Below are 22,792 nucleotides of genomic sequence, written 5' to 3'. Positions count from 1 at the left end.
CAGCAGCTTCGACAGTGCTGTATGCAGTAATTTGCAGCCGACAACAAAATCTATAATACAAGCAAATGCTCTTGGGTATATTTCAATATATACCTCCAGTGGGGTGTGTGGGGTATCCAGAGAAGAATAGCATCTTTGGTGAGGGGGCTTACTGTGTGTCCATTCGTTTGGCCCCTCCAGACACCCAGTTCTCACCTTTGGCTCAAGTAGCTGCTTGCATGCAACAGCAACCACACACCGGTACACCGCTTTGTCAAGCAGGCTAAACCAGCTGAGGGTAGCCAGCAGCCTAATTCCCCAGTGAGATGGGGACAATCCTGTCCTGACATGCAAAGTCAACCGGGCAGGGAGATACAAAGGCAGTACTAAAAAGCTCCGTGGAGAGCAAAGGGCATGACAAGGCACATCATGGTCATCCACTGCCACCAAGGAAGACCCCAGTTTGTGATGCTTGTTCATACCACTAGACCTGGACTTCTGAGGTCAAGAGAGTGGAACTGCCCCAGTGCAATGGCCTTTCCACCTTACACACTCTCTCACACAGGTTTCTTCTCATTGTCGGACATGATAGACAACCAGCGCTCCAATCCCATACTGTATTACATGCATGAGTCCTCAGTGAGGCACACATTTCAATCCATACCACTGTTTTATCTTCCTCTAATTTACTGTATTTACAAAAAGGTAAAGCTATACTCAAATTTCCACATGCAATAAACAGTCCAAAGTGGTTATATAGAGACTACTCAAGAATTTCCCAGAGTCCATTTGACAGTTATCATTTTTTAACTGCCCTGATGAATCTCTCAGCTGATGGGCAGCTAAAGATAGACAACAAATACTGATTTATTAACAGTGTCTAATAATGCACTGGGGAAAAGTTCTCCAGAAAAATAGCCAATTTTCATTGTGATCCTTTTTTGAAACAATTCTAAAATATGTGAGATTGAAAGAAATTAATTGAGAAAAAAATAAACAAGATATAAAGATTTCTATTATTACTTCTGATATTTAAAAGACAATGTACAAAACATTCAGTTTAAAAGTTTAAAGAGAAAAAATTACACATGCACAGTAATCAAGTAGGCAAGCCAAGTTGTTTTGATTAATTTGGTATTTTTGATTATATTTGAAACACTGAAATAGATTTGAAATGAGAGCACAAAGTAGCCAAAGAGACTCTGTACTATATAGATAGTAACTCTGCTTCTAATTTGATAATAACTGTTAACATTCACATGAATCAGCAATTTAAGACTCACCAACCCATTGGAATTACAAGTCCCCATCATAAATTGGCACTGAAAACAAGGGAGAATTGTGTACAGAATGAAAAAAGAACTTCATTCCAAGATTGCGTCAGATGAGGCAGTGAGTTGTTGAACTAGAGTCTCACAAGTTCAAGTGTGGTTAAGTAATAAAGCCTTTTATACAAATGCCACTGCTTCTGGAATCTAGGTTTAAATCCAATTAGTGCTGGTAAGATGAAATCTGTTTTTCTGTATTTACTATGAGGGTCTTTTATGAGGTGATTTCAGACGGCTTAATCTCGATCAAGAATGATCACCTGTCATTATGAGAAAAATAAGTACCTGGGATGAAAGCACCTTTGTGGAACAGATTTTGGGATCTTTACATTGTATAAAGTGCAGTAAGGAAACCTTGCTGATGGAATGTAGGGTATGAAGATACAGAAAGCACTGTCAGAAATTGGAATTTGACCAAATTCAATCTATCTCAAAAGGAAAAGTCTCCAAACTAATAGCACTAATTAGACAGCTTGTCAGAGAGCCAGCACAGGCACAACAGGCTCCTTTTGGCTACCAGTACTAGAGATGGAAAGAATTCTGTATCCTACTACTACCACCACCACATCTTTCTTTAATGCTGTGGTCAAGCAACCAGAGACCAACTATAAAAATATGCTGTAATATTTTTTTTAAACATAAAGAATGGACTAAAGTAAGGGAAAGACTGCACATCTACTTTATTGTCATGACTGACTGGCACAAGATACTTACGGGGATTCAAGAAATTAACAAAATTGCAAAATCTACACAATGACTGCACCAAACAAATAAGCTCCTGGAAGATTATTCTTCTCTGTGAAGTGTACCAGACTCCTGGTTGATACTGGTAAGATAGTCTATTTAGATAATACTTTTCACAGTTCATTAGTGGGTGACAGAAATATGTTTTCAGTTTTTATTTATCTTCTGCTTGCAACTTCTGGAGAGAGGAGAGAGAGCACCAGAGTAGTAAACACTGTTCCTAGCAGCACTTGGCCACTTAGATAAAGTAGTTAATCCACACAGAACCTCAGCCTAGGTGCTAGAGAAGATACCTTATAAGCCTCCAACTAGTAGTTAACTCTATGTTAAGTTTAAATATATCCTTTTCAAAGTAAAGATTATGACATGTTCCCACTTACCAATTTCCAATACTAAAATCTGAAGAACTTCAAAGTCAAGTGACAATAGTTAACTTCAGGTATTGCTGTCTAGATACAAGAGTATTAAAAATATAACAGATTTGTTTCAATTTGTCCTTTTACTTTTATTTGTCAGTTAAATGCATAGCAAAATGCACATCAAAATTGACAAGCTTCGTTGCAAAACAATCCAAGATAACTAAGCTGACCACTGGAACCCAACACAATACTGCAAGGTATCACTGAAGCAAATAAGAAAGAGCCACTAAGGCTGATTAACTGTATGAAAGATAACTGCAGTGAAAGATTTCTCTCTTGGATATGATAAAGTGAACAGGACTAGAAGGAGCAAATGTAGAAGATTATCTTCAACAGTTAATTGATTTGCTATCAATGTAAAACTATGTAACAAACAGCCCAGAAAGAAGGGATGAATGTGTAATCAACACATTTTCAACAGAATTAGCTAAAACAATCTCAAGCATTTAACTAGATCCTAAATGGCACTATTTAACTAAGATAAAAAACACACAGGGTCATTAGTGTGTTAACTTTATAAACAAAGAGGAAATATGCTGAACTTGAGGTGTTTGGGGATGTGATAAGTGGTACCATTGAGGTTAGAAAATGAGGAATGGCTAATTCCAATAGGACATATAGTAGAATCTAATTAATATATCACATGAAATGTTACAAAGTATTAGTTAATGTCAGTTTGAATTGCTATTTGTGACACATTTTACAATTTTTGATCCACTAAATTGCATCAATTAGTCTGTGCACCCACCCCCAGCTGAAATACATTCCTTAGAATTTTCACCAGAGACACTAGCCACTGAATAAAGTATCTGTTCCTGTTTTTAAACTCTTTCCAATCTCATTCTGTAATATATCCCTCCTTTCTTTCTCATATACTTACCTAATTAGCCTTATAATATTTACCTGAACTACTCTTCACAAAAAAGTTCTAGATATTCATTATCCTCCAGATAAAGATTCCCCAATTTCTTTATTACATTTATTAGTTAGTGACTATGCTTTATTCCTGATGCTGGGTTGGGATACAATACTGAAATGGGTAGATCCAGGTTCGAACTGGTCTGTGATGATTTAGCCCTTCTTGTGTCTCATACAAGTAGGACAGTGGACATGAAGCTACTGAAAATGGTCTGTAGTGAGTGAGGAGAACAATTTACCCACACACTGATAAAATGAGGGTGGTAAGTTCAGAGTATCTGGCTGCAATGCCATATTTAGGAAACTTAATAAAAATTGTGATTATAAATACAAACTTAAGTCAAAGATTAAACTTGGCGTACCTACTTCAAAGACAATATCCAATATATAATTCAAAGGTGGGAACAGGTGGCAGCACAAAATCAAGGTCCTTCATCTGCCTTCCCCCCACCCCCACCAAAATGGAAGGCAAAAAATGGACTTGCTTATTTGGATGGAAACATACCTGTCCAAATGTGGAGTACAGGAAAACTGGAATCTCAGCCATAGTCATTGCCAGGGCTTGGATAATGGATGCCCCATCTGTTCTCCTCAACGACATTGCGCACAGAGGTTAATTGCTCCTGTATGTCTGCAAAGCAAGCATCTGGTTGCTGAGATTTTTGTCCAGTCAGTTACCAAGGGTCAGCAAACTGAGGCATTTGGGGTAGGGATGGGCCACTGTTAATAGCTTCTCATTGTGTCTCTAAATGCTGTACTACAAACCAAGAAGATGAAATGGGATAATGACAGAGCCACAGGCCCACTCTGCGGCTCCTTCCGATTTCAGTGGTTCAGAAACCTAATGACAGAGTTCCAGTCAGATCTGCCACTCTACCCAAATCACTTGCTATTTTGAAAATAAAACAAACATATGATGAATTAAAAACACAAAAAAAACCTCATAGTGTTTTTTTTTTCTTCAGCTGACTGCCAAGGAAAATCCATGAGGTTTTTTTTATAAGGATTACAAGAATGGGAGAGAGATGCCAACTTGCTCAGAACACTTCAATAGAATTAATCGCCTATCCTGTGTCTGAATCTGCATCAACCCTACAGCACACACACACACACACCCACCCCAACAATCTCAATACTCAATTCCACCTTATCAGACAAAGATAGGTGGCATTAGAAGAGAATATTTTTGAAGATGAAAATGAGCCAATAGTCTAATACTGATTATGCATGCATTTGAAGTGCTTACACCCCAAAGAGGATCATTCAGCTCATCACATCATTGTACCAGCAATCTAAATTTAATCTCTCTGCTCCAGAATCCTGACTCATTCCTGATACAAATACAATGCTCTTTTCCTTCTAAAGAGACAATGGTTTTGCTGCAATTATTCTCTATAACCAAGCAATCCACAGTTTAACAACTCTCCTGAACACTCAGCTCACTTTTAAAGGTCCTGGAGGAACGTTGTTTCATTTTTACTGTGTACTGTACCAGCAGTTTATGGTTGAAATGACAATAAACTTGACTTGACTTGACAATGATGATTTCGCTTTACTGATTCCAGAGATCTTCTTTTTCTTATTTATGCTACAAGCAAACCATAATTTTAATATTCTTGTAAATTACTCCTTTTCTTTGCTCTATATAAAACTGTTACCTCAGTACTTTACACCTAACATCAGACAAATGAATCCCTACTATTCACTCTCTGCAGCTTTGATGTAGGCTGCATTGTAGGATATACTATCCCCATATACACTTACATTCAAGATTAGATCTCATTTAATTTCAATATGATTAAAATTTTAGTTGCTTTCATTTATACATAGCTTGTACTTACAGCTAGAAATGATAAAGTCGCTCATTATTGAAAGGTGTCGGATGTTGAACAAAAGCTTTATCAACAAGAATGTTTAACCCTGGATCAGTAGTATTCCAGTTAACAAGGATTGTATGTATCTGTAACCTCCAAGAGGACCACAACCTTGTTGTAGGGTTTGGAAGCTTGCGTACCTCAATGACCCGGAGAGCTAAGTTGGCTGAAGTCAGGGCTTTATGCTTTGGCTCTTGTTAGGATTACCCATGTCAAACAGGTCAAAGGGTAGAGGCTAGACTAACAGTGGTCCAGGTTCGGGGGTTCAGATCAGCACTAACAACCCTGACCGATCAAAAAAAATTGTTCTGGAAACAGCAACGACGAATCCTTCTATATCTGTGTGCAACTCGAGTCCATGAACCACACCTGGGGCACAATAGAAAAGATGGCCAAGGACACAGAGATAAGGAACTTCATTGCTGCCCTAAATGCCAGCAATAAGTATCTGTAAACACCAACCAACAGATTACTTCGCAAAATAAACTGCAGCTCCTCTCACTCTCACAAGGTAATAAGGAAGCTTAAGTGAAAATGAGGAGCTTTAGTTTACTTAACAATTCACAGAGAGAGACAAGAATGAGGGATTTAATTAAGGGGGAAACTCAACCATTAGGAAAGCAAATGCAAGTGTTTATTACTCTATGCATTATCTACTGTGGCAAAGCTGAGCTAAATGAGCGTTGTAGATTTTGAAGTGGTTACATAGAAGACTGAGGGCAAAGAGCTACACAGCTCTTGTGCAAAGCCATTGAAGGATTTGGAAAAAATAAAGTATTTTTGAAAGATTAAAAAGGTAGTCATGGACTAAATACAAAAAGACTTCATTAACTTTGATTAATTCCCGCTGCATATGTAAGAACTGTTATTGCCTCATATAATCTTACCAATATTTCTAAGCCCAGTGATCTTATGTCTTGCCTGCCGGAGTCTTATATAGTGCCTATTAACAGAGATTTTAATATGTAGAATTATATTATTTTACAACACCTATTCCACCACTGAATCTACAATTTTTCAACTTTACACTCTTATCAGAGTTCACAAATGAACTCTTTTCCAAATTAAAGTGACATAAAAATGAACTTAGACTAACCCAGAAATGACTTAGTCTTTCAAGTTGTACAGTCAAGTGCAAGAAAAGCAATTATCCAATTCATGATAGAGCATCAACACAGTGTGCATCCCTTGCCCCTCTTCCTACATCCAAAGTTAAGAACAAGCAATTCATCGTGGACTGAATACAGGACGAGTAAGGTGTGGAGCAAATCTTTAAAATACAGCTAATTAATTAGTAATGGATGCAAGCAGTACAAAATTGAAAACCAACATGCATCTCTACCATATAGTGTAACATGAAGCAGTTTATTTAATCCAAGTCTACAGGGTATAACCAAGAAAGAGAGTTCCCAATATCAGTACCTCCAATTTTAAAGGAATTGTGACAAGATTCTTAATCTACAATTTTCCAATGCAGCATTAATGGCATATTTCTGAATTTTCCACTAAGGGAAAAAAATGCTTTATTTGTAATCTGAAAATGCTCAGTAGTCTGTCTTAAAGAGGCACAATTAATAAAGTGCCTGCTCTTTTGGAGTCATCAGAAGAGAAGATCATTTGTTAATAGTCATATGTCTGAATTGGTTAAAACTAGGTAACTAAAGTGAAGGTTTAGGGTTGGTTACTAACAAAGTTTAAAGAAACAGGTTGCTGAAATAATGCAAAGAATCACCATAAGAAAGTGTCCTTATTATACAGTACCTGAGGTAAAGAATGAGGCTCACTTCCCATGTTCACACCAGGCATCTTCAGCCTCAGAGTTGGAAAATTTACATCATGGTTTGATAGAGAATTAATAGTAGATCCTGTTTATAAAAATACAAAAAGTTATCAAGGTGAAAAACTGTTACAATTTCTAGCTTTTATATTGATATCTAAGGAATGAATACAAGTAAGAGTGGGTTGATGCACGGAGTTGAGGAACTCTGGAAAATTGTTATATCTATAGTGACAGTTGCCCTAAAAAGACAAAACTATAATCCTATTGCATGCATCTTAAACAGAGTAAAAGGTAGTTTTAAATGCAACATGCAAGAAAGGGAAGTCCTACAAAAGGTAGTGGATTCGGCCCAGTACAAGGCCCTCCCATTGAGTACATCTATATGAAACACTGTTGTAGAAAAGCAGCATCTATCATCAAAGACCCCAGGTCATGGTTTTTTTTACTTGCTGCTGCCAGAAGGTAAAAGGTACAAGTGCCTCAGGACTCAAACCACCAGGTTCAAGAACAGTTACTACCCTTCAATCATCAGGCTCCTGAAAAAAAAGACAATAATTACACTCATCTATTGAGATGTTCCCACAACCAATGATCTCACTTTAAAGACTCTTTATCTTGTTATTTCATGGTCTCATTATTTATTTTCTTTATAGTTGCATCTCAACATTTGTTGCCTTCTATGCTCTTGCTCTTTCATTGATCCTTTTCAGTTACTATTCTAAACGCAAAAATCTGCAGATGTTGGAAATCCAGCAACACACACAAAATATTGGAGGAACTCAGCAGGCCAGGCAGCATCTATGGAAAAGAGTACAGTTGAAGTTTCGGGCCGAGACCCTTCTTCAAGATCTCCAGCATTTTGTATGCGCTGCACAGTTACTATTCTATACATTTGCTGAGTATGCCCGCAGGAAAAAAACTCGGGATTATAAGTACTATTACTACGTCGACTCAGGCCTGGGGGCCGGTGTCAGGCACAATCGTCAGGATTATATGTGGTAACATGTATGTACTCTGATAATAAATTTTACTTTGAACTTTTGATGGTAAGACAAAAGGAATAAATTCTAGGAGAAATGCTCAAATAATGTGTTATAAATGATGATTTAGGGAGGATATTCAAGAGCATTGAACATCAATGGGAGAGTTCCCTACTCGATCTAACAGAAAATAAAAACATTTAATTCTACCTCATGAGCTTCAAAATTAACATGACAACATAAAAGAAAACAAATGTAAATATGAGAATCCAACAATAATTAAATAAAACAAACCAGCCCTAGTTATAAAATACTGTCATCTAGTGTAGCTACACAGCTATAATTATAAAAGTAACTCAAATAGCATGGTAAGCTGTGAGATGTAAATGTCAACTCCCTTCAATTCAATATCATTTGCCTTGCTAGGTGCACAGTGTCCAGCCGAGTACAAAGACCTGTGCTGATCAAAGTGTTCACCAATATCTTTAACCTCTCACATTGGCAGTCTGAGGTACCCACCTGCTTCAAGCAGGCTTTGGTTATACTGGTGCCTAAGAAATCGTGGTAACTGTGATGAAGTGCTTTGAGAGGTTGATCATGATACATATCAACTCCTACCTGAGAAGCAACTCTGATCCACTCAAATTTGCCTACCGTCACAACAGGTCAAAAGCAGATGCCATTTCATTGGCTCTTCACTCAACCCTTCAATCAAGATGCTCTTCATTGACTACAGCTCAGCATTCAATACTATCATCCCCTCAAAACTAATCAATAATCTTCAAGACCTAGACCTCAATACCTCCTTATGCAACTGCATCCTTGATTTCCTTACTTGCAGACCCCAATCAGCTCGGATTGGGAACAACATCTCCTCCACAGTCTCTATCAGTACAGATGTAGACAAGACTGTGTGCTTAGCCCTTTGCTCGACTCACTCTGTATTTATAATGGTGAGTCTAAGCACAGTTCCAATGCCATATTTAAGTTTGCCGATGACACCACTGTCATTAACTGAATTATAAGTGATAACGAATTTTACATAGAAAAGAGACTGAAAATCTGGCTAAGTGGTGCCACAACAACAACAAGACCAAGGAGCTGATTATTGACTTCAGGAGGGTTAAACCAGAGGTCCATGAGCCAATCCTCAGCAGAGGATCAGAGGTGGAGAGATTCCTTGGTGTTATCGTTTCAGAGAACCTGTCCTGGACCCAGCACATAAGTACAATTTCAAAGAAAGCACAGCACAGCCTCCACTTTCTTAGAAGTTAGTGAAGATTTGGCATGTCATTTAAAACTTTGACAAACTTTTATAGATGTATGATGGAGAGTATATTGACTAATTGCATCAGGAAGAAGATACAGGAGCCTAAGCACCCACACTACCAGGTTCTGGAAGTTATCACCCCTCAATCATCAGGCTCTTGAACCAGACGGGATATCTTCACTCACTATATCACTGAACTGTTCCCACTACCTATGGACTCATTTTCAAGGACACTTCGTTGCAGGCTCTCAAAATTTGTTTGTTAGTTAGTTAGTTATTATTTATTTATTATTATTTATTTTGTATTTGCACAGTTTATTGTCTTTTACACATTGGTTGTTAGTCCATCCTGTTGGGCAAAACCTTTCATTGATTCTATTGTCTTTCTTGTGACTACCTGCAAGAAAATCAATTCAGGGTTGTATATGGTGACATATGTGTACTTTGAACTTGAACTTTGATCTCACCTCAGATGTTTCCTTCCCAGTCTTCAAAGATACTGCAAGAAGGAGGTAAGGACACTTCGTTGGCCTCTCTCAGCTGCCATTCTGCTCCTGCACGAATTCTCTCTTACCCACTTCTTCAACTCTGCATCCAATCACCCATCAACAAAAAGCTCCACCTTGAATCTGTTGTCTATTTGACTGCAGCAAATCATCTTAGATATTTTCCACTTTATAAAGATGGTGCGTAAATACAAGATTATTTTATGCTGCAGGGAAATCTGGACAAACATTTGGTAAAGGGAGAGGAACCGTCCACATAAAAATCACCATATAGAGAAATAGAACAATTTCTGATGCTTTGTAGCTTTTCTTGTTTCCTTCCAGTGAGCTGCATCTGCCCTGCTAGAATTTGGAAATGGCACTGAAAGAACTTGCAGAAGGTCTACATAATTAAAAAGAATTGTCCATGAATTCCTAATATTTTGACTGTTGGAAGGATGGGGGAAGAAAGTAATTCTTTATATTAATCCATGGCAGTAGGGCTTGGCATAGTCAGAATGGACAACTGCTTAGGTATCTTAACTGGGATTTGACAATAAAGAGGCAGCATGTGATGCTGGTGCCAGGAGATTTTCTTTCACACAACCCCCCCCCCCCCAAAACAAAGAAACAAACACACACACACACACACACACACACACACACACACACACACACATCCTCTCTACACTTGATCCAAGAAACTGCAGAGAGCTGTGCACACAGCTTAGCACCCTCTGGTTCAAAAACCCAATGACTGGAGAGATAATAACTATTCCTGAACCTGGTGACTTGAGTCCTGAGGCTCTTGTACTACTTTTCCAAGAAGAGTTTCCAAGATCTAAGTTTCTTTAAATAAAAATCTATAGGTCTGAAAGTAGAGGAGTCAAGCAATTCAGTTAACATAGCATGAAGAGGCCCAACATCATCATTTTGTCAAAGCGGAGGACTATGAAGAACCAGACTACACTGCATTAAGTTACAAACATGAATAAACAATAGCTGCAAATGTGCTTCGTGCTGGGAAGGGACTCAAGGGATTTAGAGATTGTTATAAATAGCTCTAAAAACAAGTCTGATTAGTTCCCAGAGCAGTGTGATCTCCAAGTGCAGATCCAGTAACTGAATGTAATTCTGACTGATTTTTATACATGCAAACCATATTACTAAAATTTGTTGATGGTATGCAGCCTGTTATTGGGTGGCACGATAGCGTAGTGGTTAGCACAACGCATTACAATACAAGTGACCTGGGTTTAATTCCTACCACTGTCTGTAAGTTGTTTTCAAGTTCTCCCCATGAACATGTACGCTTCCTCCAGGTGCTCTGGTTTCCGCCCACAGTCCAAAGATGTACAGGTTGGTAAGTTAATTGGTTGTTGTAAATTGTCCCGTGACCAGGCTAGGGCTAAATCAGCTAAAGGATGCCGCTCGAAGGGCCAGAAGGGCGTATTTTGCACTGAATTGCAGTCAAATCAAAAATCAATGATTGCATTAACAATCTTGTAATCCATTTTGGTGGTGATTTTTATGTGAACAAAATCTCCCTCCTTTTCCATGTTTATCCAAGTTTCCCTGGAGCATAAAATAATGCTTGTATTTGTGCAACATCTTTATAACATAGAAGATATCTCAGATGCTTTCCTGCAGTCAGATTAGGTACAAAATAGACATAAGAGCATATGAAATAGGAGCAGGAGTAGGCCATTTGGCCCATCGAGCCTGCTCCACCATTCAATAAGATCATGGCTGATCCGACTATGGGCTCAGCTCCACCTACCTGCCTTTTCCCCATTACTCTTCATTCCCTTGCTATGCAAAAATCTATCTATGTCTTAAATATATTCAAGACTCATTAAAATATATTTAATGAGCTCACCTCTGCTGCTTCCCAGTGCACAGAACTTCAGATTCAGGTTCACTACTCTTTGGGAAAAGCAGTTTCTCCTCATCTCTATCTTAAATCTATTCCCCCAAATCTTTAGACTATGTTCCCTAGTTCTAGCCTCACCTACCAGTGGAAAGTTATTTGTCTCTATCTTATCTATCCCTTTCATAATCTATCCCTGTCAATGTTTGGAAGAGTTTGATGAAAGGACTCCTCGTCAGGGGCCTCCAGTGCACAGTGGCCAGACTGTCAAGCTGATGTAAGTAGGCCTGTGTGTCCAGGTGGTCTTGGGACAGCTGGATGGCGGCTTCTGTTAATGGTGACTGGATGATTCATTGAATTTAGTGTAGGAGCAGAATTAAATAGTGTAATATAAATGAAAGATTTTGTTTTTATAACAGTAACTAAACTTCAGAGTTACTAATTGATCGTAATCCCTTTGGGCAATCCAGAGCTCATGGAGAGCATTTTACTTACCAGTGTGCTGCAGCAGATTACATCTCAGGTAGAATCGAAAATAACAAAACACCTGTACAAACAACCCAGCTCCTGCTGGGATTTTGACACCGACTGACATGAACAGCAATTTAAGTACAGGTAAAACACTGCAACCATGTGATAAACAGCATTCATGATGCTGAACCAAATGTGCTCCTCACTTCAAATATGCTTGCAATATCATTAATTATCTATTTTCTTTAATCTGTTATCTGAGGAAATATACTCAAAACAGCCAGAAACTAGGAACTTCCAAATGACCAATTAAATTACATAACTACAAAAAGAACATGTCACACAAAAGGGATGCATTTTAGGGAAAACTAAATAGGGACACAAAGGAAAAAGGAATGGGGGAATAATTACTGCTCATTCTGACTTTAAACAGACTACTGTCGTCATTTGGTGACATAAAAATAGAAAATTCTTTAAAACATTTGGAAGATCAGACAGCATCTGAGAAAAGAAGAACTGTAGCGGAGTGCTACACGCAGCGCTAAAATTACGACACGGAGTCGGTAACTGCAGTCAAAGGAAAAAACTTTATTCGAAATCTTCAGCCTCACTTTTAAGCCTCCCTCAACCTGCCCCCCATGGCGCAGAGGCTCCAAAGCTCTGTGCTCGCAAACCCCCGTAGGCTATCTAATTGTGAGTCGGTTCGGATGTGCCAGGAAATGGGTCGCCACATAACCCCCCCCCCCCCCCCCAGAACCGGCGATACACCCCCCAATGTCCACAGTCTGGGCCAGAACCTGCTTGGGAGGTCGACCTCTGCGCCGAGGTGCCGGAAACTCGGCCGGTTGCGCCAGGTCCACATGGGCCGGTTTGAGGTGGTCCACCGTGAAAACCTCCTCTTTCCCCCCAAAGTCCAGCACGAACGTGGACCCTTTGTTCCGGAGCACCATAAACGGCCCCTCGTATGGCCGCTGCAGCGGTGGCCGATGCCCGTCCCTCCGTACAAACACAAACTTACAGTTCTGTAGGTCTTTGGGTATGCAGGTCGGGTGCCGCCCGTGCCGTGAAGTGGGTATGGGGGCCAGGTTACCGAGCTTCTCGCGTAGTCTGCCTAGGACTGCTGCGGGATCTTCCTCTTGCTCCCTTGGGGCTGGTAGGAACTCCCCGGGGACGACCAGGGGCGCGCCGTATACCAACTCGGCCGACGAGGTGTGCAGGTCGTCCTTGGGCGCTGTGCGGATGCCGAGTAGGACCCAGGGAAGCTCGTCCGCCCAGTTGGCTCCTCACAGGCGGGCCCTGAGGGCCGACTTCAGGTGACGGTGGAAACGCTCCACTAGCCCGTTCGACTGTGGGTGGTAGGCAGTGGTGTGGTGCAGCTGAGTCCCCAAAAGGCTGGCCATAGCTGACCACAGGCTGGAGGTGAACTGGGCGCCTCTGTCGGAGGTAATGTGAGCTGGTACACCAAAGCGAGATATCCAGGTGGCGATCAGGGCTCGGGCGCAAGATTCGGAGGTGGTGTCGGTGAGCGGGACCACCTCTGGCCATCTTGTGAACCGGTCCACAATAGTCAGGAGGTGCCCACAATATCCACATGAATGTGGTCGAAACGCCGGTGGGCGGGATGGAACTGCTGCGGTGGGGCTTTGGTGTGCCGCTGCACCTTGGCCGTCTGGCAGTGCATGCACATTTTGGCCCATTCACTGACCTGTTTGCGGAGTCCGTGCCAAACGAACCTGCTGGAAACCATCCGGACAGTTGTCCGGATGGAGGGATGCGCCAAGTTATGAATGGAGTTGAAAACGCGGCGCCGCCAGGCTGTCGGGATGACGGGACGGGGCTGGCTGGTGGCGACGTCACAGAGTAGGGTCCTCTCACCCGGGCCCACGGGGAGGTCCTGGAGCTGCAAACCGGAGACTGCGGTTCTGTAACTCGGAATCTCCTCATCCGCCTGCTGCGCCTCTGCCAGCGCCTCAAAGTCTACCCCTTGGGAAAGGGCATGAACGGTAGGGCGAGAGAGCGCATCCGCCACGACATTGTCCTTACCCGAGACGTGCCGGACATCCGTCGTGTATTCAGAGATGTAGGACAGGTGGCGTTGCTGGCGGGACGACCAGGAGTCGGACGCTTTCGTAAACGCAAAGGTAAGCGGTTTGTGGTCCGTGAACGCGGTGAAGGGCCGACCTTCTAGGAAGTACCTGAAATGCCGGATTGCCAGATAGAGCACCAACAGTTCCCGGTCGAAAGCACTGTATTTGAGCTCGGGTGGTCGCAGGTGTTTGCTGAAAAACGCCAGGGGTTGCCAGCGACCTGCGATGAGTTGCTCCAGCACCCCACTGACTGCCGTGTTTGATGCGTCCACTGTGAGGGTGGTAGGGGCGTCCATTCTGGGATGTACTAGCATTGCGGCGTCCGCCAAAGCTTCCTTCGTTTGAACGAAAGCGGCAGCGGACTCCTCGTCCCAGGTAATGTCCTTGCTCGGACCCGGCATCAGGGCGAACAGGGGGCGCATGATCCGGGCAGCTGAAGGGAGGAAGCGGCGGTAGAAATTGACCATACCTACGAATTCCTGAAGGCCTTTGATCATGGTGGGTCGGGGAAAGAGGCGGACCACATCTACCTTAGCGGGCAGAGGGGTTGCCCCGTCTTTAGTAATCCTGTGGCCCAGGAAGTCAATGGTATCGAGTCCGAACTGGCATTTGGCGGGGTTGATTGTAAGACCGTACTCACTCAGTCGGGCGCAGAGTTGACGGAGGTAGGACAGATGCTCCTGACGACTGCTGCTGGCTATGAGGATGTCATCCAAATAGATGAACGCGAAGTCCAGGTCCCGTCCCACCGCGTCCATTAACCGCTGGAACATCTGTGCGGCATTCTTCAGGCCGAACGGCATGCGGAGGAACTCGAAAAGGCCAAACGGGGTGATGAGAGCCATTTTGGGGACGTCGTCAGGATGCATCGGGATTTGATGGTACCCTCGGACGAGGTCTACCTTGGAGAAGATCCGTGCGCCGTGCAGGTTTGCTGCAAAGTCCTGAATGTGCGGCACAGGGTAGCGGTCCGGTGTGGTAGCCTCGTTCAGCCTGCGGTAGTCGCCGCACGGTCTCCAGCCCCCCGTCGCTTTGGGCACCATGTGCAGGGGGGAGGCCCATGGGCTGTCGGACCGCCGGATGATCCCCAATTCCTCCATCCTCTGGAACTCCTCCTTCGCCAGTCGGAGCTTGTCCGGGGGAAGCCGCCGAGCGCGGGCGTGGAGGGGTGGTCCCTGGGTCGGGATGTGGTGCTGTACGCCGTGCCTGGGCATGGCCGCTGTGAACTGCGGTGCCAGAACCGATGGGAAATCCGCCAGGACCCTGGTGAAGTCGTTGTCGGACAGCGTGATGGAGCCGAGGTGAGGGGCTGGCAACTGGGCTGCACCCAGGGAGAACGTCTGAAAGGTCTCGGCGTGTACCAGTCTCTTCCTGGGCAGGTCGACCAGTAGGCTGTGAGCCCGCAAAAAATCCACACCCAGAAGCGGTTGGGCTACGGCGGCCAGTGTGAAGTCCCACGTGAACTGGCTGGAGCCGAACTGTAGCTGCACCTGACGGGTGCCATAGGTCCTTACTGTGCTGCCATTCACGGCCCTCAGGGGGGGACCCGGTGCCCTGCTGCGGGTGTCGTAACTCGTCGGAGGTAATACGCTGATCTCAGCCCCAGTATCGACCAAAAACCGGCGTCCCGACCTTCTATCCCACACATACAGGAGGCTATCCCGATGGCCAGCCACCGTAGCCATCAGCGGCGGCTGGCCCTGGCGTTTCCCGGGAACTTGCAGGGCGGGCGACAACAGCAGGCTTCTGCGCCCCACTGCTGGTGGTAGAAGCACCAGTGTTCATTGGGCCGGGGGTTGGCGGGCTCTGCGGCCGGGCCTGGACTGGTTTGCTGCCAGGAGCGTGGCTGGGAGATCTGTGCGATGGACGCCCCGCTCACCTTTTTGGCGTTCCACAGCAAGTCCGGCCGGGCTGCCACCTTCCGGGGGTCACTGAAATCCGCATCGGACAGCAGCAGGCGTATGTCCTCGGGCAGCTGCTCCAGGAATGCCTGCTCAAACATGAGGCAGGGTGTGTGTCCGTCGGCGAGAGACAACATCTCATTCATTAAAGCCGATGGAGGTCTGTCGCCCAAGCCATCCAGGTGCAGTAAACGGGCAGCCCGCTCGCGCCGTGAGAGTCCGAAAGTCCTGAGGAGCAGAGCTTTGAATTCCGTGTACTCGCCGTCTGCCGGGGGCGACTGTACGAACTCCGCGACCTGGGCCGCTGTGTCCTGGTCGAGGGAGCTCACCACGTAGTAGTAGCGGGTGTCTTCTGAGGTGATCTGGCGAACGTGGAATTGGGCTTCGGCTTGCTGGAACCATAGGTTCGGGCACTGTGTCCAGAAACCCAGCAGTTTCAACGAAACCGCATGAACAGAGGCGGCGTCGGTCATTTCTGGTCCAAAAATCGTTTGGACCGTCGGGGTCACCAATTGTAGCGGAGTGCTACACGCAGCGCTAAAATTACGACACGGAGTCGGTAACTGCAGTCGAAGGAAAAAACTTTATTCGAAATCTTCAGCCTCACTTTTAAGCCTCCCTCAACCTGCCCCCCATGGCGCAGAGGCTCCAAAGCTCTGTGCTCGCAAACCCCCGTAGGCTATCTAATTGTGAGTCGGTTCGGATGTGCCAGGAAATGGGTCGCCACAGAACAGAGTTAATGTTCCAGGTTGAAGATTCTTCATCAGGATTGCGGAAACCAAGAAAACAGGTTAGTTTTAAGTTGTGGAATGGGTGGGGCCGTGAGGAATGGATAGCTGAAAGGAATATTTATTATAAGCTCAGGCCAAGGTTGCCAAGGTGATCCTGATGTTTAGTAGTTCATCTGCTTGACAGATTTATCGAATAATTGGAATGGTACTCTTACAGAAGCCTGAAACCAAAATGAGAATGCTGAAATCCAATAGTTTTTGCAGAAGAAAAACTAAGCAAAAAATAAAACAAAACAGAAACTTAAACCACTCAAGTGCACAAGACTAAACAGGCAGACAGAAATCCTGTTGTAAAACTGGAGCAGTTTCCTCAGGGCTGACATTCCTAGAAGTGCCTGTTCGTTCTGTAAAGTGCATTTGAACGCCACAGGTCATGAAAAGTTACCTTATACGTGCATTTTTTGTTTCTCAAAGAGTAACTGCATAGCAAATGAAAAACTCACACAGTGGCAGATACAACCACCTTTCTAACAAGGGGTGCTAAAGTTGACCATGTTTCATATTTGAGCTGCAAGTAAAATCAACAAACTTGGTACAGCAAAGGAGTTAAGCCTGTCTTGCATATGATAAAATTATTTGTACACATTAAGAACCACACCTCTCATTATAACGAGGAAGAAGAGTCCTTTTAAAATTGGTCCAATTATCTTTTAGGTGTTTTAAGTACAATTTCAGTACTGTAAAATCTTGTTTACCAAGTATTTTGGCATCCAAAATTCTTATTCGAGGAATATTAAGCAACTTCATTTCTTTTTCAAAAACATACATTTGAATCTGGTTTCCAGTGCTCAAACTCTCACATAGTTTCACTTTCATCATATACACAACAGAAGCATGCCAGAAAACAGACATAAATGATCTATATATGAAGTCTTTAAGCCTAAATCACCTCAGCCTTTGGCCAACTCATGAAAGTTCTGTTGAATCTAAAGAAATTCCATTAGACACAGAGGGATCTGAGAATACAGATACACAATTCCCTAAAAGTGGCGTCACAGGTAGATAGGGTAGTAAAGAGAGCTTTTGGCACATTGGCCTTTATAAATCAGAGTACTGAGTATAAGAGTTGAAAGTTATGGTGAGGTTGTATAAGACATTGGTGAGGCCAAATTTGGAGTATTGTGTGCAGTTTTGGTCACCTAATTACAGGAAGGATATTAATAAGGTTGAAAGAGTGCAGAGAAGGTTTACAAGGATGTTCCCGGGTCCTTGAGAAACTGAGTTACAGAGAAAGGTTGAATAGGTTAGGACTTTATTCCCTGGAGTGTAGAAGAATGAGGGAAGATTTGATAGAGATATATAAAATTATGATGGGTATACAGGTGTCCCCCCCTTTACAGAAGTAGAGCATTCCTATGAAACCTTTCTTATGCCAAAATGGCATAAAGCGAATAACCATTAATTTATATGGGAAATAGTTCCATAAAAGCGAAAATCCTCTTTGTAATGCGAAAACAGGTTACTAATGTAGGTCTTTTGTAAAAGCGAAGTGGCGTAAAGCGAACATTCGTAAAGCGGGGGACACCTGTAGATAAGAGTGAATGCAAGCTGGTTTTTTCTACTGAGGCTAGGGGAGAAAAAATAACAGAGGACATGGGTTAAGGGTGAAAAGGGAAAAGTTTAAGGGGAACATTAGGGGGAGCTTCTTCACACAGAGAGTAGTGAGAGTGGAATGAGCTGCCAATTGAAGTGGTGAATGCAGGCTCACTTTTAACATCTAAGAAAAACTTGGACAAGTACATGGATGACAGAGGTATGGAGGGATATGGTCCAAGTGCAGGTCAGTGGGACTAGGCAGAAAAATTGTTCGGCACAGCCAAGAAGGGCCAAAAGGCCTGTTTCTGTGCTGTAATATTCTACGGTTCTTATGGTTCTAGACTGCCTCAATCACAGAAATAAATTACACCCTTTTGATCTGTTGCTTGTGCTGGTGTGTAGTGGTATTTGCACCTAAACTTTGGAACAAGAGGTCCCAGGTTCAAATCCAGCAGGCTTTCCATCCTTGCTGGGTTGAACATCAAATTAGCAATTCGGCCTCATAACTGAAAATTGAAGGTAACTGTGAATACTCAGCACACTGGCTGCAGAAATTTAAGAAAGGCATGGCATTAAATTTTTAAAGATTTGCAGTGATAAAGCATCAGAGAAGCAGCAAAGAAATTCATTGAGGAGTTTGCCAAGATCATCGATAATAAAAATCTAACTTACCGAATGGCTCCATCAGTACATATATGTGATGAACAAGTGTAAGAGAAAGACTGCTTAAATTCAGAGTTGGGAATGATGGCAATGCCATAAAGTCACTGACTGTCCACCTGGGTGGGTGAGGTAGTAATAGATTACCTTTCTGACGATTCAACGTACACACTATTTCATGCACAAAATCATTAAAAATATTAGCAACACACACAGAATGCTGGAGGAACTCAGCAGGTCAGGCAGCATCTGTGGAAAAGATGTGAACAGTCGATGTTTCAGGCCAAGACCCTTCTTATATAAAACTACCTTCAGGATATATGTATAAGCTGCACATATAATGTAAATAGATTTTGTGTTTAGACTTGGGTCCCGTCCCCAAGATATTTCATTAAATAGATGCAAATATTCCAAACTGCAAAATACTTCTGGCCCCAAGCATTTCGGATAAGGGGTGCTTAACCTGTAATGCCATTTACTATAGCTTCAAATAACAGAACTTCACTGTTATCAATAAGGGCAAAGTGATGACATGTAGGTCAGTAATTTACTTCAAGGTTAATTCACACAATATTAACATGTAAGGTCCATGAATATTTTTGTGCATTACTCATGCAAACAGTATAATCATGCAAGTGGCATTCCCCATTTCCCGTAGATGTTAGGTGGTCAATGGTACACTGTCCCTGACATATTTTACAGGTGCTACAAAGCAAGTATGTGGTAGATCACTAACTTGCAACGTCACTGAGAGGTTATGACTTCAAATCTATGGCGACCACTTTATTAAAGACATTACATAATACCAAACACACTAGTGAGTTGAGACAAGAAGAAGACATTAGAATCTCAATCACAAAAAAAAAAATTGGACTGCCTTTTTTATCTCCATTTGGAACTTGCATGACTGACAGTGGTACTAAGAGGAAGCTACTGGCATGATGAAGGAAACCCTGAACATTGTCAGGGATGGAAGACCTTCACTGCTGCCTTAAACGCCAGCGACATAATGGGCAGTAAGTAAGTTGAGGCAGGATCTAAGCTCCAAACATCAATTTGCAACTCTTCCTTTCACAGATGCAACTTGACTTGAGTTCTTCCAGCATTGTTTGTTCCAGATTCTCACATCTGTAGACTCTATTGGATTCAGTCAAAAAATTGATTATTATCTCTCTACTACTGATAAATTAGCTGCCAAATCTTCTATATTACAAAAGTGGCTATACGTGAAGCTGACTTCATTGACTGCAAGATGCTCTTGGATAACTCAAGATCATGAAGGGCTCCTTTTTAATTGCAACATCCCCACTGAATTTAAATCAGGATTGAATAAGGGTCTTGGCCCAAAACGTCAACTGCCCCTTTCTCTCCATAGATGCTACTTGACCTACTGAGGTCCTCCAGCATTTTGTATGTGCCACTGAAGATTTTTAGCATCTGCAGAATCTCATTTCTAATTATCTGTCAATCTTGTTCTCAAACATAATAACTGCATTTGATCCCACCACCTCTTCTGGCAGCACATTCCAGATATCTACCAATTTCCCCCTCAAATCCCCTTTAAAAGTTCTCCTGCTTACTTCAAACCTATGCCCACTTGTTTTGATATCCCTCCTGAGGGAAAAAGGTGAGCACAAAAATTCTAGTTTTGATTAGATTACCTTTATTTGTCATATGTATACAGAAGTGTACAGCGAAATGCGTAGCTTCCGTCAGATCAAATCAGCGAGGTTTGTGCCGGGGGCAGCCTAGAATTGTCGTCAACATGGCATACCCATGACGCTAACCCTAATCTTTTTGATTCTGGAAGGAAGCTCATTCTGTCACAAGGAGAACTTACAGACAGCAGTGAGAATTGAACCCCATTCGGTGATTGCGGATGCTGTTTGGCAATCGCGCTACATTACAGTGCCACCACGCTATCAGTCATCTCTGAAGCATCAGCAAGTCTAAGCTGATGCCACAGAGGTAATCTGACAGAGTACAGACTGTAGGAGATTCCAATTAATACTTTGAAAAGGAGAATTATTTCCAATATCCTGGACAATATTCCTCTCTTAAACAACACACCAAATAAAAATCAGTTAATATCACATTGCCTGTATCTGAGAGTTTGCTTCTGAGGTAGTTGCTTGTGATCGACAACAGCTTCCTTCCACTTCTTGTTGATTCTGAGGCAGATAATGAGGTCACTATATGAAATGCAGATTTTCCCCACAAATTTCGTGTGTGGGTAATTTGTGAGATTGTGTAACTCCTTCCATTGCTTAGCGCACTGAAGTCCTGCATTTCAGAGGAGGAACCCAGGATACTCAATGCCACCTGAATATTCCCTCCCTACTGTGAACAGACAAGGGTCAGAAATCCCAAAGATTAAGCAGTAATGCTATATTTCATAGAAACTGAATCTCAGGATAACCTCTACCTAATACATCTTGGAAATGGACTCCACTACATGCAAGCAGGCTGTACCTTTTCTTATGCTTCAACAGTGACGATGGTTCAAGAAATGTGCTTTGTTGGCCACAAGATCACAAAAAAACACTTCAGATGTACATGTCTATTTTTAAAAGTTAAACAGGACAAGACGGTATAGATTTACCAAAAATTGGAAACTACAGTTATCCAAAGAGACTTGAGATATTAAAGTTCAAAGTAAAATTTATTACCAAAGCACATATATGTCACCACACACAACCCTAAGACTCATTATCCTGTGGACATACTCAGCAACTCTATAGAACAATAACTGTAAACAGGAACAATGAAAGAGCAAGAGCATAGAAAACAACAAACTGAGCAAATGCAAATATAAGTAAACAGCAATAAATAACGACAGCATGAAATAACAAGATAAGGACTCCTTTAAGTGAGATTATTGGTTGTGGGAACATCTCAAAAGATGAGTGTAATAATCCTCTTCTGTTCAAGAGCCTGATGGTTGAGGAGTAGTAACTGTTCTTGAACCTGGTGGTGTGAGTCCTGAGACACCTGTACCTTCTGTGAGAAAAGAGCGTGGCCTGGGTGGTGAGAATCTTTGATGATGGATGCTGCTTTCCTACAACACTGTTTCATGTAGATATGCTCGAAGGTTGGGAGGGCTTTACCCGTGATGTTCTGGGCTGAATTCACTAACTTTTGTAGGATTTTCCATTCAAAGGCATTGGTGTTTCCATACTTGGCTATAATGCAGCCAGTTAGTACACTTTCTACAACACATCTATTGAAGTTTGTCTAAGTTTTTGATGTCATGCGGAACCTCCACAAACTCTCAAGTAAGGCAGTATCCTCCACAAAAGGGATTCTTTTTAATATTGTAGAGAACCAGTGGAGTGATTAACAATTAGACTGAGAAGTCAATCATGAATGGTGATTAATTAAAAATATCAGCAAAGGAAGGGACAAAGAAAAAATATTCTTCAAAAGAGTAGCTTAGGCGGAAGCAACTCCTATTTTAGTTAAAAACTTAACAAATATCTATTGCAGAGTGGAGAAGTTGCGAGAAGAGGAGAGAATTGGTTTAGAGTCATGCATGGAACAGGTCCCTCTGCCCATTGAGTCTGAGACAATCATCCCATTTACATCAGTCCTAAACTAATCCCAGTTTATTCTCCACACATCCCACCGGCTTGTCCAGATTCCACCACTCACTCTCATATCAGGAGCAATTACAGCAGTGTGGGATGTGGAAGAAAACCC

The 22,792-nt window shown here is 42.5% G+C and overlaps 1 protein-coding gene across 5 annotated transcripts in view; it reads right to left on the bottom strand.

The window, feature by feature from the left end:
• miga2 (mitoguardin 2) overlaps positions 1–22,792 on the bottom strand; it is an 84,293-nt gene that overhangs the window by 36,971 nt on the left and 24,530 nt on the right. For 2 of the 5 annotated variants that reach the window (XM_059994171.1, XM_059994172.1), the window contains exons 2-4: positions 7,024–7,127; positions 3,894–4,019; positions 1,263–1,301 (exon numbers count right to left, since the gene is read on the bottom strand). In XM_059994171.1, the coding sequence (XP_059850154.1) occupies positions 1,263–1,301; positions 3,894–3,989 (135 nt within the window). In that variant the 5' untranslated portion in view covers positions 3,990–4,019; positions 7,024–7,127. Of the gene's footprint in view, positions 1–1,262; positions 1,302–3,893; positions 4,020–6,149; positions 6,206–7,023; positions 7,128–22,792 lie in introns of those variants that run through there. The other 3 variants (XM_059994173.1, XM_059994174.1, XM_059994175.1) reach the window with 3 other exon arrangements.

The sequence above is a fragment of the Hypanus sabinus genome, chromosome 18 (genome assembly GCF_030144855.1).
Source record: "Hypanus sabinus isolate sHypSab1 chromosome 18, sHypSab1.hap1, whole genome shotgun sequence".
Lineage (NCBI taxonomy): Eukaryota > Metazoa > Chordata > Chondrichthyes > Myliobatiformes > Dasyatidae > Hypanus > Hypanus sabinus.
This window is presented reverse-complemented; position numbering and strand designations above follow the sequence as displayed.